The 13,685-nt window shown below is 36.7% G+C and overlaps 1 protein-coding gene across 1 annotated transcript in view; it reads right to left on the bottom strand.

Moving 5' to 3' along the window:
- Positions 1-316: 316 nt before the first annotated feature.
- The window catches only part of LOC140231814 (N-acylneuraminate cytidylyltransferase-like), a 39,831-nt gene continuing 26,462 nt past the window's right edge, over positions 317-13,685 (bottom strand). Inside the window, exons 4-8 of the mRNA XM_072311966.1 lie at positions 12,441-12,579; positions 8,760-8,947; positions 5,711-5,797; positions 4,339-4,476; positions 317-753 (exon numbers count right to left, since the gene is read on the bottom strand). Coding sequence (XP_072168067.1) covers positions 557-753; positions 4,339-4,476; positions 5,711-5,797; positions 8,760-8,947; positions 12,441-12,579 — 749 coding nt within the window. The 3' untranslated portion in view covers positions 317-556. The remainder of the gene's footprint in view (positions 754-4,338; positions 4,477-5,710; positions 5,798-8,759; positions 8,948-12,440; positions 12,580-13,685) is intronic.

Here is a 13,685-nt window from a genome sequence, read left to right as displayed (position 1 = left end):
ACAGTCCCCTAAACTTTCAAAACACACCACGCTATCTTCTTTGGAAAGTCTATCTTTTAATCTGTAGTTACTACACATCAGTATTTAACATCTATAAAACTTCCTGCAAAATGGAAGAAATCTCACATTTTGGTGACAGCCATGTCACATTAAACACACACACACCTATACACACAGAGCGGGGGCATGTAGCCCTCTAAAATCTTTAAAATATCTGTATACTTGTAAAGTCACTTCTCAAAATTTGCAGATCACAGGTGAAAAGATCCCGTTGAGGACGGACTGATTTGCTACAACACGCATTTCCAATAAACACCTGCCTGAATATACTTGGGACTCATCCTCAACGGTTAACTGAGTTGATGGCAAACTCTGACTTGCAGAGCATGAGTTATTCAGATAATTCTGTGGCACATACTACATGTATTTGGCAGCTTCCTAATGTTGTGAGAACACTGCCGACAAATTTTGAGAGATTGAGGGAAAAGAGATCTACACTTAATAAAGAATAATTGTAGAGGCCTGCACCAACAGAAGACGCCACAAACAGTACAAGCTACGTCCTGATTTCCATGGCTGACTGAGCCTTGTCAATTACGACCAGCAGGTGGTCGCAGAACTCCCTGGCAGCTCCCCGCCCTCCTGCCTCCTTGGCGACAAACTTGGATGTGGTAATGATGAAATGCTGGGCGTCGGCCGGGGCACCCCCTATACCAACCACCTTCATACATTCCATGTCTGGGATGTCACGCCCTAATGAGTTGATGGGAGAAACGAAACAAAATTGTAAATTCCTTGGTAATGGGTATCAATAAAACCCCCATGTGCTGAATCAAACAATCCTTTGTGTGTTGTATGTGACATTTGCCAAGAACGGTGTCATCATAGAGTGGTGTGCCCCTCCAACTTGTAAAGAACACATACCATAATACAAAGCAAGATACTCTTCAGAGAGGCGAAGCTTCAGATGTGAGTTTCTTCAATTTGTCTCCCTCTACACATGAAATTTTTTAAGCTCGCAACTGCTGATCTATAAATTAACAAAGATGTCGGAAAAAAGGAACCAGTGGGACTCAAACCTGTCATCTACTGCTTTCCGGGCAGCGACACTACCACCAGGCTATCCCTGGTTGCTGGCAGTGACATGATGAACTTGGAACAAATACCCAAGCTCTGAAATTCCGATATTGCTATGTTAAGTAGTCCAAGTTGACAGGTTCCAGTCCCACCTGTTCCTTTTTCTAGGTATGTTGAAAGTAATTTCCTTGCATTGAGGAGGAAGTTTCACGGAAAGAAGAAGAAAAAAAAAGGGAATTCCTTTGCTGACAAGTTCAAACAAGGCAAGTACCAAAATGGGTCTCGCCCATTCGCGTAGAATAAATTAATGTTTTTCTAAATCCCGAAAGTTCATTGACCCCACCATTGACCTTTGACCTTGTGGTGTCCTTCAACACCCCAAGGGACATCTACCATCCAAGTTTGGTCACAAACAGACGTATGGATCAAAAGTTTTGAGCCATAATCAAAACGTGCCGTAAAAATCTTAACATTGAGTCCTAAAAGTTCATTGACCCCTGTATGTGACCTTTGACCTTGTGATGACCTTCAACTTCCCAAGGGACATCTACCATCCACGTTTGGTCACAAACGGAGATAGGGATAAAAAATTACAAGCCATTAATTGAAACGTGCCGTAAAAACATTCATTGACCCCTGCCTGTGACCTTTGACCTTGATGTGACCTTCATGTTAGGTAAATAGTGTAACTTTGTATAACCACTCTTCCCTCAAAGTTTGATTGAAATTAAAGTCCTCAGTAGAGAGTTATTCAAGTTTTTGTAGCATTATGGACAGACGACGGACGGACGGATGACGGACGGACGGCGGGCGGACAGACGCCACAGGCGATCCCTTCGTCTCCGCGCACCTCTGGTGGGCTCAACAAAAAGTACTAGCAAGTGTGACAAAGATGGCACTCAAAAGAGACATATCTTGAATTGTATTGTATACTCTTATCAAGGAGGTTCAAGAGAATGGAGTTACAACTGTCTTATTTCCTTTGCTAGATGTTCGATGCCGCCGCTCAGAAATATTTGAAGCATGTGCCAAACAGGATCTGCCACACAGATAGGAAGACAATTGACCCGTGTCTCATTGCATAATCACCAGCCACTTTCTACGGAAGATATGTCTTTGTGATGGTAATTACTTTTCGCTATCCCTTCTTATACAAGGTAGGGGGTACAGACACGAGGATGTGCGAACAGAAATTGTGCAAAAAATGCTGAAATAAAGATGAAAATTACTCAACTGGGCATACCCGGGCACTAATCTGATATATCTATCAATAAAAAATTATATTTGAAGATTATTCCAGGTCAGTTTTATTTGTCGGAATTAAGCGGAAAAGTGATAAAACCAGCTTTCCAGGATGGTACAGTTTTAAACATTTTCACTTGATACAGCTCTGATTTACACTTTTGCACAAATTTCTGCACAGGATTGATTTTTGTTTTACATGCTTTATCATTAAGTGAAATTTCAAATAAATTTTAATAAATAAATAAGCAAAATATGGCCAATATTATGTTAACGTTCAAAATGAATCTTCAGATTGCTCAGCAAGACAGCGGCTTCGAACATCGATCATTAAAGGCACAATTAAGTGCACCTGTGAAATTCTTTTGTACGTCAATAGAAATCTGACAACTGTTTGAATAATTACAGCCAGTTGGAACTCCAACTCTTAAACCTCCTTGCTCTTATCAATCCCTGAGACACAATGAGGAATTCTACAGTTCTTGATACTCCAAACACAACTATTTTCCCATTAAGCAAGTAACTTGCATACTGCAGTCAAACACTGTAATATAGTGATGTATGCAGATGACCCTTCAATGCATTATCTATAGCAGTGACAAATATGAATACAGACTATGAACCATGCACCAGAAAGATTTTGAATATCAGGATTATGGTTTGAATGCAGGACGACGGTCATTATTTACTTTAAATGGAAGGAATTGTGTGAAGACAGCAATATCCTAATTAATAAATGTAACTACTCTTGGTAAGACATTCTTCAGAAAGCTAGCGGTAATGTTGGAGGAACGACATGGACATTTGTAAGCATAATGATTTAAGACTGTACGAGGACCATCAACCTATACACCAAAGTCAACTTACATATCAAAACACCACGTAAAAACAAACTTGTATAAAAAGATGAATTAATGCTGTCATCCCTCTGAACCCTATTTTACGCCATGATTCCGCAACGCGCAAAGATTTTGCTGCGTCGTTTCATGAATTTTTTCATTGAAGTCTCCCGCATATTTTGAGACCAAATTTGCAACGTCCGGGCACACCGTTCTGAAGTTACGCAATGTTTTGCATATTCATGTCAACCCGAAAACAGCTCAAATTCATATCGTGTGCAAATCCAATGCAAATTGTGTTTTTTGGTTTAATTGATATAAATTAGATTATTTCAACTTTTAAACACTGAAATTAATCTATTCTAATGTAGATAAGCTTGAAAAAGCGCCTGCAACAAATTTTGGCAAAAAAACCATAGAAAAAAAAAAGGTCGAAAAAACAATAAAATACATATTAAGAAATTAACAAAACAATAAAAAACAAAAGAAATTGATTTTGATTGTGCTATTTTTTCACAACAAAGTTGTTTGATGTGTCGTGAGGAACTCTGACACAAAAATTTAGCAACCCTTCAGTCTTTTTAACCCGTTGAGGACGGACTGATTTTGCTATAACACGCATTGCACAGAGATGCCTGCCCGAGTATACTCGGGACTCGTCCTCAACGGGTTAATGGAGTTATAGGTGAAAATATGATTCCATGCATAAATTTGCATAATTAATTTATTAAAAATAGAAAGCCAATATTTTTCTATTGTATGACCATGTAATCTTGTAGTTGACATCCGGCTCTACCTTCAGGCAAAATTTTGCGGCGATCGCGTGATCGGCGGCCAAGATCTGAAGGGGGGGGGGGTCAAATTGACCCTCCCCCCTGTAAAAACTTGGTCTCAAATAGCCCAGTTAACCCATTGAGGACGGTTTGATTTTGCTACAACACGCACTTCCCATAGACACCTGCCCGAGTATACTAGGGACTTGTCCTCAACGGGTTAAAATAGGGTTCTTAACTGCATTAAATGTTGTAAATTGAGTGATTGATTTTACTCTTCAGTATAGAGTCAACTTGAACACAGAATTCTGTTTTCTTTTGAAATCAACTATGTTAAGCATTGTACTACATAATATGTATGCACTTTCAGCGTGTCTGACGATGACTACAAGGCCATAAAACTTTACCCATGTAAGCCACTTGGCTCCAGTCCAGACCCAGATCCTTTCTCCATGTGTTCAGCAAGTTAAGCTTGCTGTTTGGCTCCACTGCTATGGTCACACCCAGGCGCGTGGCAAGCTTTGTATGACATACACTCTCCTCCTCTGCAGCAGCAATTTTCAAAAGCAAACAAGTAAAATATTAAGACACCAGAGACAAAGATGGGTCCCAAAAAAAAAGACAAAAAAAAAAGACAAGATATACAATGCACATGCACAAATTTGAGATGTTTGGGGCTCAGCATACTTATTGTAGACATATAGATGATAATACATTTTCAGAAGCACAATTAAAGAATGTTTACATTAACTGTACCTCTCCTATAGCTGCTATGAGAGATATTTTTAACAATAAAAAACACAAGTAAGAATCAAGTATCTAAAAAAAAAAAACTTTTTAGTTTTGTTTCTATCATCAGTGCATGCATGATCTTGAATACATACTAGATTTAATGCACAACCAATGACACACAAAGCACACTTAAAGTTTTACTTCACAGATCTTTAATGCTACATTTAAATTTAGCAGTACAGATTGTCTCTAAGAGTACATGACAAAGTACAGTTGAACCTCTATTATCCGGCCTCCCTTTATCCGGATCTCTCTATTATCCGCACGCAATCTCGCCGTGATTTTTTTATCTTTTTTAATAATTACGGGAGGAAAGGGGGATTCCCAACTCCTTGAGAACTCCTACACAAACGCACATGAATTACATATACTTGATACATTTCTTAATAATTATTTAGGTAAATCATCCCAAGAATTTATAAAAGAAAATGATTTCATTCTTGAAACACGAACCTCTATTTTGGGGTCTGTTACTGAGTGTAACAATGAAAAGGTTGCAGTATACACATTACTACATGTGGTACTACAATGGGCTACATCAGTACACTGTACATGTGTATGTATATGTACATGTATAAAGCATTGAGTCTCCCGTATCCGGCCAAATCCCTTATCCGGACGAGCCCCGGTCCCGACTTGTCCGGATACGAGAGGTTCAACTGTATGCACCATCTGACATAACAAAATAAGTGCATATATAATATTCATTCCAATGCACACTGGAACAGGGGAAATGCAATGCCATGTCAATTCAGCAACAACAAAAGTCAAAATATACAATCTCTCCTAAAAAATAAAGAGTTAACTACTAGCTGCATAGACAATTCATTGCTTAACAAAAAAAAAAAAAATGACAACAACTGTACCTACATGGAATATGAATACTTGTGTCAATACTTCTGGCAATCCTATCATTCCCTTCAAATTTTGTAAGATCTGTGGTAAGACTTGGTGACAACAACTCAACTGTAGAGGGCGTTCTCATACCTGTCATTATTCTGACTTCGACTCCCCTGTCCTTCAGCATGTTGATGCCAATGGAGTCGCTAAGGTTGAACGACCGGAACTCTTCGCCTATCAGAACAGGTCATGGAAAAACAGTGTTTATGGGAAGCTGAATTCTATTCAATGACATATGAAGAGTTTTTATTGCAAAATGAGTTAAGTGCCATTTTTAAACATTTCAAAGTAAGTCCATCATCAGATATAGCAAAATAAAACCTTTCCAGTGATACCTCACTTGTGACATAACAAGGAATATTCTAGAAGTTATGATTAAAAATATCTTGCATTTTCTTATTATTTTCTTTGTCTTTTAGCAGCTTCAGTCACAAATATCTTAACTCAACAGGATTAGAATTAGCTTGTTTTGCAATGAAACTTGTCATATGATTAAAAAAAAAAAAAACTGATTGTCTCACCGGACAAAATGTAAGCCAGCACTATGACAATGAAAAATGAACTTAATTAAGACTGCTGCTATAGCTTTCTTAGCAATTCTTGCAGTCTATGACAGAACATTTGATGTTAAGTGCTTCTAATCAATTTCACTATCTCCTTCTATGGTCTATTTCCTTGAATCATTTTCTTTCTTGATCTCAGGTTACCCATTTCACACTGACATTTTTTTCTCATAGTGAATTGACATTCAATAGAAGACAGTGTGAAGTTTGTTCACAGTAAGGGTAAGCCTTCCTTTTATTCCTGGTTACAAATCTATGGAAGGAACAAGCAGAGGGCTTGGATAGTCTCAATTCTTTTTTTCAGTTTTTCTTTTTGGTCACCATCTTTACAATTGTAGACAGTTCCTCCATGTGCAGTTTGTGTAATTTCTATCCTGCCTTTAGCAAACATATAAAGTTAATTTTATCGACCAGCCAATACTGAAATCAGCCAGAGGACCTAGTCTTTCTCCTTAATGGTTATCTCATCATATCTCTGTCGGAAAGAAGTAGCTTTATTTTAGCTTCACCATGTACTCTTGCTTGAGCTGGGCACTGAACTTGTGCAATTTGGTTATTCCTCAAGAATCACAGGATCTTGCTGATTATTGGTCACATGCTTGTTTCAATTACTGAAGAAATATGTGATTTAAGAATGCCTGCAAGCTTGCCACTATGGTAAATTATTCTAGCCATGGATTTTTTTTTTCTTGGATATTTTTAGTTCTAACGAAATAACTTCCTGTCAGTAGAGGAACTATAGGAACTATTGTATTTCAATTACAAACATATCTGTACAATAGTAAATTTTTGTTTGTTTGAGGGCTCCAGCTACAAGCACATAACTGTTTCTTAGGAGTCCTGGCATGTATTTGTTTCTTCGTAATGATTTGTAAATTGTATATTGTTTTATATTTTGCCAATAAATGAAATGAAATGAAATCTCAGCTTGAGTAAATTATAATGATAACACAATTCTCATAGACACAGCCTGATTGCAGTCCCATGAACATTACTAGTGAAATCTCCTACACATGGAAATTTTGTTCAAACCTATCAAAAGCTCATTGCTGTAAGTACCAATATATTTCATCAGCTCAGTATGCTTGGGTTGTCATTCTATTTTGCTATTTTATCATCACAATGTCACAGCTATTCTTAAGCAATGTTCTTGAACATGTGACAAGGTTGAATTGTACCTATGTAGTATATGTCAAGACATGCTTTTACTTCGTAATTACTTCAAATTTTTAAAGTACAGTCCACTCGTATGTACTCATTAAGATCATTTGTGATCTTTTTTTTTCCCCCGTATGTTCTGTGGAAGAAGAAAATGAATATAATACATAGAACTGAATTGAATGGGATTGAATTCATTTACTCATACAGTTAACCTATCATCCTCTTCATTTCTTTTTGTTCATATGTGTATCTAAATATATTTATGCATTTACCCTTGTATTAATCTATCTATTCACTCATACATTCATTCATTTGTTCATACATCAAGTTATCTATCATTTTCTCTGAGGTGGCTTATATTTCTATCTTCGGCCAACCTATTGTGTATCAATGCCTACCATTCTCACTTTACTGCATCTCATCTTGATCTATTTATTTGTATCTAATATCATATTCAAATTTATACTTTGATTACTGTTTTAACTTATTCATATTTTGTATTGTATTGCAACGTTAAGGAGTGTAACATTGCAATATTCAAAAGTTGTTTTAAAGGGATCGTACAGTGTTGGTGAAGACGGGGGGGGGGGGGGGGAAGGGGGGGTTCATCAACGTTAGTCAGCGCTGACTAACGTTGATGAAACATCCCCAAGATTTCAGGTTTCTAACATTTTTTGGTGAAATAATGAGAAACCTCTTATGAAATATGAAAGAGCATGTAATTCTATGAGGAATTCAATGTTTATTTGATGAAAATTGGTTTTGAAATGGCTGAGATATCCAAAAAAGAGTAATTCTAATAAAGTGTGGGACCCACACTTTATTACAATCGCTTTGTTTTACTTTGTTTTTGGATGTTTCAGTCATTCCAAACCCGATTTTCATCAAATAAACTTTGAATTCCTCTTAAAATGGTATGCTCTGTACTATATCATAAGTGTTTTCTTGGTATCTCGCAAAAAGTTAAAAGCCCAATTCTCATCTCCACCAATACTATAGGCCTACCATACCTTTAAATATAGTAAACTGAATCTATTTCTTTATGTAATACAGGGCTCTCTTGTAAAGCAGTTTTATGAACTTAAGAGACTACCCTGTATAAACAACACAGAATAAATAAATGAATGAATAAATAAATAAATGAATAAATGAATAAATAAATAAATAAATAAATAAATGAATAAATAATTAAATAACTGAATAACTAACTAACTTACTAACTAGATAAATAAACAAGAAAAAATAAGCAAATAAGCAAATGAATAAATGAATAATAAATAAAGCCTTTGTATATTGTTCATACCTTACTGTGTTTACTTATAGTGGCTTGTTTTCTCTAACTATATAATTGCTGTCGTAGGTTTCCAGAAGTTAGGCAAAATAATAAATCAGTCGAAAGCTCCTGAACTCACCCTCAGCGATAAAGTTAATCTGATTGTCCATCAGAACTCCATCAGCTGCAAAGACCACAAGCTTGACCCCCTGTGGTTTGGTCTTGCCAAAGTAGCCAAACCTGATGACACGCTGCTCGGCTATCGGCCAGTCGATGTCTGTATCAATGTCCACACTGTACTCTGGCTGCATTTCACAATATCCAATCCTGACACAGACAAGGAAAGATAATGATTACAGACGTGGTCCTATCAATCCAAATACAGACATAAGTAACAAGTCTTAGGGGGCATTTCATGAAGGAACTTGTCGGATAAAATATCCGACAAGTCAATTATATCCGACAAGTTTTGAGAAATTCTTTAGTCTGATTGGCTGATTTCTCTGAACTTGTCGGATATAATTGACTTGTCAGATATTTTATCCGACAAGTTCCTTCATGAAATGCCCCCCTGGTCATTTCACGATCATACTTGAGACATATCATCAACGGTCGTCCAAACTGTCACAGGCCTATATCTCGATTTTTGGTCAAATTTTTCAATTGTGAGATTTTCGGTCATTTCCAGAGTGGACACTCTGTTATACATATTGTGAAATTCTCAGCTTCCAATTTGGTGTAATTTTTGTTTAATTATCACTTACTTGAGTCTAATTGTCATTTCATTTTGTTCTAATACATGTACTGCATACGCCAAATATTTCGCGAGGTTTTTATTTTTGCGAATTTTGCGAGTCGGGTGCTATTCGCAAAATTAAAGACACGCGAAAATATTGACTATGATCTCGATGTGAATGTGACATACGCGTGTACACTTCTCCGTTTAGTACAGGAATCCACGATCGCGAATCTAACCACTCGCGAAATCCCTGGGAATTCCCGATTCGCAAAAATTTAGACTCGCGAAATATATGGCGTATACAGTAATTACTTTCCCCCATATAGGCGCTCATGTTCAAAAACAGCTACTGTAAAAGTTGAAATTTTTGCGGTGTTGAAATCTATGTGCATTTCGCGCAACCAGAGACTAGGGCGAAAATAAAAGCACGCAAATATTTTTGCTTGCCATAATTAGTGTATTATGTTTCAGTAGTTGATGACTTGATTCCGCAGAATCAAAAACACAAGAAACTCTTCTTACCCGGCTGAGTGCGAAATATAAGTCACGCAAAAATATCCACTTTTACAGTATATGCTGGCCTCTCCTATATATGACGTTTCAGATGACTGCAAACATAGTGCATGCTGTCAACCAAACCGTCATATTTTGGGTGCATTGACTTTGAGAGTAATATGAGTGATTTGTTATGGTTCTGTGACCGCAGGTACTGTGCGCATGGTCAACGAAACTGTTTTACCAGGGAGACACACAATCAATGTTCAATGACAATGGTCTTCGCGGACTAAAAAACATACTTGTTGTAGCTCTCTTGTGATTTCTCGCACATTTCCTAACAAGAAAATTTGATGAAAACATCACATGTTTAAAGGAAGAATTAAGGCCTGAAATATTACAAAAATTTGACAGAAATTAACGGACATAAAATTGTGGTAATCATGATTGAAAATTGGTAAACTTTAAACATAATTATCCCAAAATATCATTCTTATGTGAAAAATGCATATTAATACAACAATGTGGATGACCGCCGACGATATATCATAGCTATTAGTTAAACAATACAGAATGAAATACAGAATGCACAGTACATTATATCAACCATCTCCATACCATACAGAAAATGTGATTAAAGAAAAGAGATGGACTAGAAGATATCATGTGCACACAATAAAATATGAAACTACAAACTTAAAATATGGTAGGTTGTATTCAGAGAGATTTCCATTAGTTTCTGTCAAAATATTTCTTTTTGTTTATCACACAAGCCATTTATCGCTCATATTTAAAAGTCTGTTTCACATGCAGAATTTCAAAGACCTCTCATTTGCTAATTTAATAGATTATTTGAGATTTATAAGCAAGACACTGCTAACGATTATAGTTCCTGTTTCTGTTTCACATTGGCATTTTTCTTTTGTAAATTTCAAGTTGGATTTAGTGGATATCTAATGACCCTGGCCGGTCTCATAAAAAATTTTTCTCCCATTAGAGACACTCACTGAAATCAGAGGGGCTAATCTAATGACAGGATGAGGGTTTCTGCAGTAAATTTCACCTGAAAATGGTCCAGCAAAGTACAGTGTAATAAAGCCTGGGCCCTCAGGAAAATCTGAGTTTAACACTGAAGAAGCCATATTATCTTAGATAAATTAGACAACATCTTTAAATGTCCACATTGTAAATTTCTATCATTGGAAATCTAAAGATCATTAAATTTCATTACACTTAAAAATCATTAAATTGCAGTGCTTTCCTAAACCCTTACAGTGCTTTCTTTGTCAATATTGGCAGAGATGTCTGGAAGATAACTGTTAATGAATGGAGATTATCTAATCCCCCTAATCCGTATCATGTGACCATGGCCTTCCTAGTGGACTGAGGCACATTTATTGCCATACCCCAATCTACAACTAGGTCAAGTTTGGATTGTGGACCACTAAAATGCAAGTTAACTTGAGCACTGGGACATATAAATTGTTCAACAGCATAGTCATACTCTTCATGCCGACTTTTTTTATTTTGTACTGCCACACAAAACCTTTGGGCATGATGATGTCAATTCTTCTGTGACAAGAGCTTTAATAAAGAGCTCTAATACAGTGCGTCCCCCCTAAAATTACAATCAGATTTTTGCATCGATAACTTCCAATATGAGTAAACTATCTGAATACTACTTCATGGTCTAAAGATATAACATCTTACCTATATTTAACAGGAAACCCCATTCAGTTTGGTTGAGTGGTCACAGAGAAATGTGAATCACTGTGAAGCATGTTGCGAATGTGATTCTTCCAAATTTAGCACTTGAATGCTCTTGGTAAGATCTGCATATTAAAGGTGCATGGTCCCGGTGTTTTAGTCAAATGCGTACGCGGGCGCACGGCGCAAGTTTCCTATAGAGACCTACACTATTGACTCCTCTTTAGCGCTTATGCTTTGGCCCACTTTCCCGAGTCCAAAGAAGTCCGATTCACTGTAGCAGTGGTCGGATCACAGTTCGGCTCATGATTCGGCTGAGGGGGATCACAGCTTTAGCAAACTTCTTTTGTGATGTCATAATAACAAGCACATATGCACGCACCCTGGCATTACTACAGATGGCGCGATGCGCAGAGAAGACAACAAAGGCAACGTTACTTAGCAACACCTACGCACTTTACTCTTGATGACAGCTCAACTTCGGTAATCTTCGTATCAATGCTAACGGTTATCGGCAGTATCATCAACAGCGCCCTCTACACTACCGGGACTATGCCCCTTTAATGCGTGAACACAATGGACGGAACTTGGAGGGAAGGGATTCCTGACATGCTCTACAAAAATCATCATTCATTTCTCTCTGACCACTGAAGCAAATCACATGGGGCTTTCTGCGAGATGTGGGTAATGAGTTATAGTTTCATACTCTAAAATTGTATTTGGATTGATTCACTATTTTTAAAGTTATCATTGTGGAGGGTCCTGTTGTATTTTTTTTTAAATTTTTTTTTTTTTTTTTTTTTGGGGGGGGGGGGGACATACGGTATATACCATGCATAAATTTTATACTGCTTAATCTAAATCATCTGGAAATCATACTTTCCACCCTGAAACAGGCCCTTCAGTAGGATATCCCTCCTGGTGAAGTAGAATGACCCATTCTCATAGAGCTCGCCTGACCAGTCTTGCCTGCGAGGGCGCTTTGCTGGATTCAGATTATCAGACGTTGTTGATTCATCTGAAGAAATGAAATGATTATCATTCAAAGCAGTTAGGCACAAACTGTTTTTATAACAGTGAGATAGAAATCTATATTCAATTTTGCCTTAATTCATTCTCCTCCAGCTCTGAGATTATTCTTATGAAATAAACAGGAAGAAATGTTGACAATCAAAATGACAAATTGTTACTTATCTTTGATTAGCCTGTCTACAGCTTGATAATGCAAAGAAGTGAGGGTTCTGAGACCATACCACAGACTTAAAAATAAAATAAAAAAATAAAAAAATAAATTTGGTGTCAATTTTTTTTTGTTTTTTGGTCTCTGCGGTGTGGTTGCTGCGCTTCTTGAGGGATTCCACTAAAATTATTCTGTGGCTTTAATATGTTTGTATATATTAGTGAGTTGTTATATTACATGTCTTAACTTGCCTTTCAGGGGTCTTATTATACAAGCTTGCTTTTCTAAGACCCCTCCACTTTACATCTATAATGCATCTACATGCATTGTCAATTTATATTCAAATATTCTACAAATTGTTTTAATCGCATATATTCAACAATGTATTCCTTGCAACTGATTGACAAATTGCCCTACATCGACGTAAATAATCAATCAGTTGCAATGAAAACATCTCGACGGAAGAATTTCATGAATTTGAATGTATTCCTTGTTGCATATTATTGTTTTTATGTAAATTTTTGTATTGTGGAAACTTTGAATAAACTTGAAACTTGAACTAAACTTGAACTATTGTATGCTTACAAATTGTTAGGCTTTGAATATGGACAGAGACCCCCAAGCAAGAGGACAAATCATTTTTTCTTTTAACAATTGCATTTCATTATATTTTTTTTTGTATTCACTAGCTGTCTTTATCAACATGATCTTTCATTTTTCAAGAACAAAAAGGGTTCATTATCAATCATGCAGTGCATACAGCATTTCTTCATTACCAGAATATCACATTAGCACATTCATCCATTTCTATATGGGAATCAGTCATCTCCTGTACGAAGTCCAGCTATTGCAATTGTGGATTTTCATGTAGGAAGAGGGTTTGAAAACAAATAGGTGTGGCTGACTCCAGAAAAAAAAAAAAATCACAACAAACAGGCAATCAA

Source organism: Diadema setosum, chromosome 8, assembly GCF_964275005.1.
Source record: "Diadema setosum chromosome 8, eeDiaSeto1, whole genome shotgun sequence".
Classification (NCBI taxonomy): domain Eukaryota; kingdom Metazoa; phylum Echinodermata; class Echinoidea; order Diadematoida; family Diadematidae; genus Diadema; species Diadema setosum.
The sequence above is the reverse complement of the archived record's forward strand: the minus strand, read 5'-3'. Positions and strand labels throughout refer to the sequence as shown.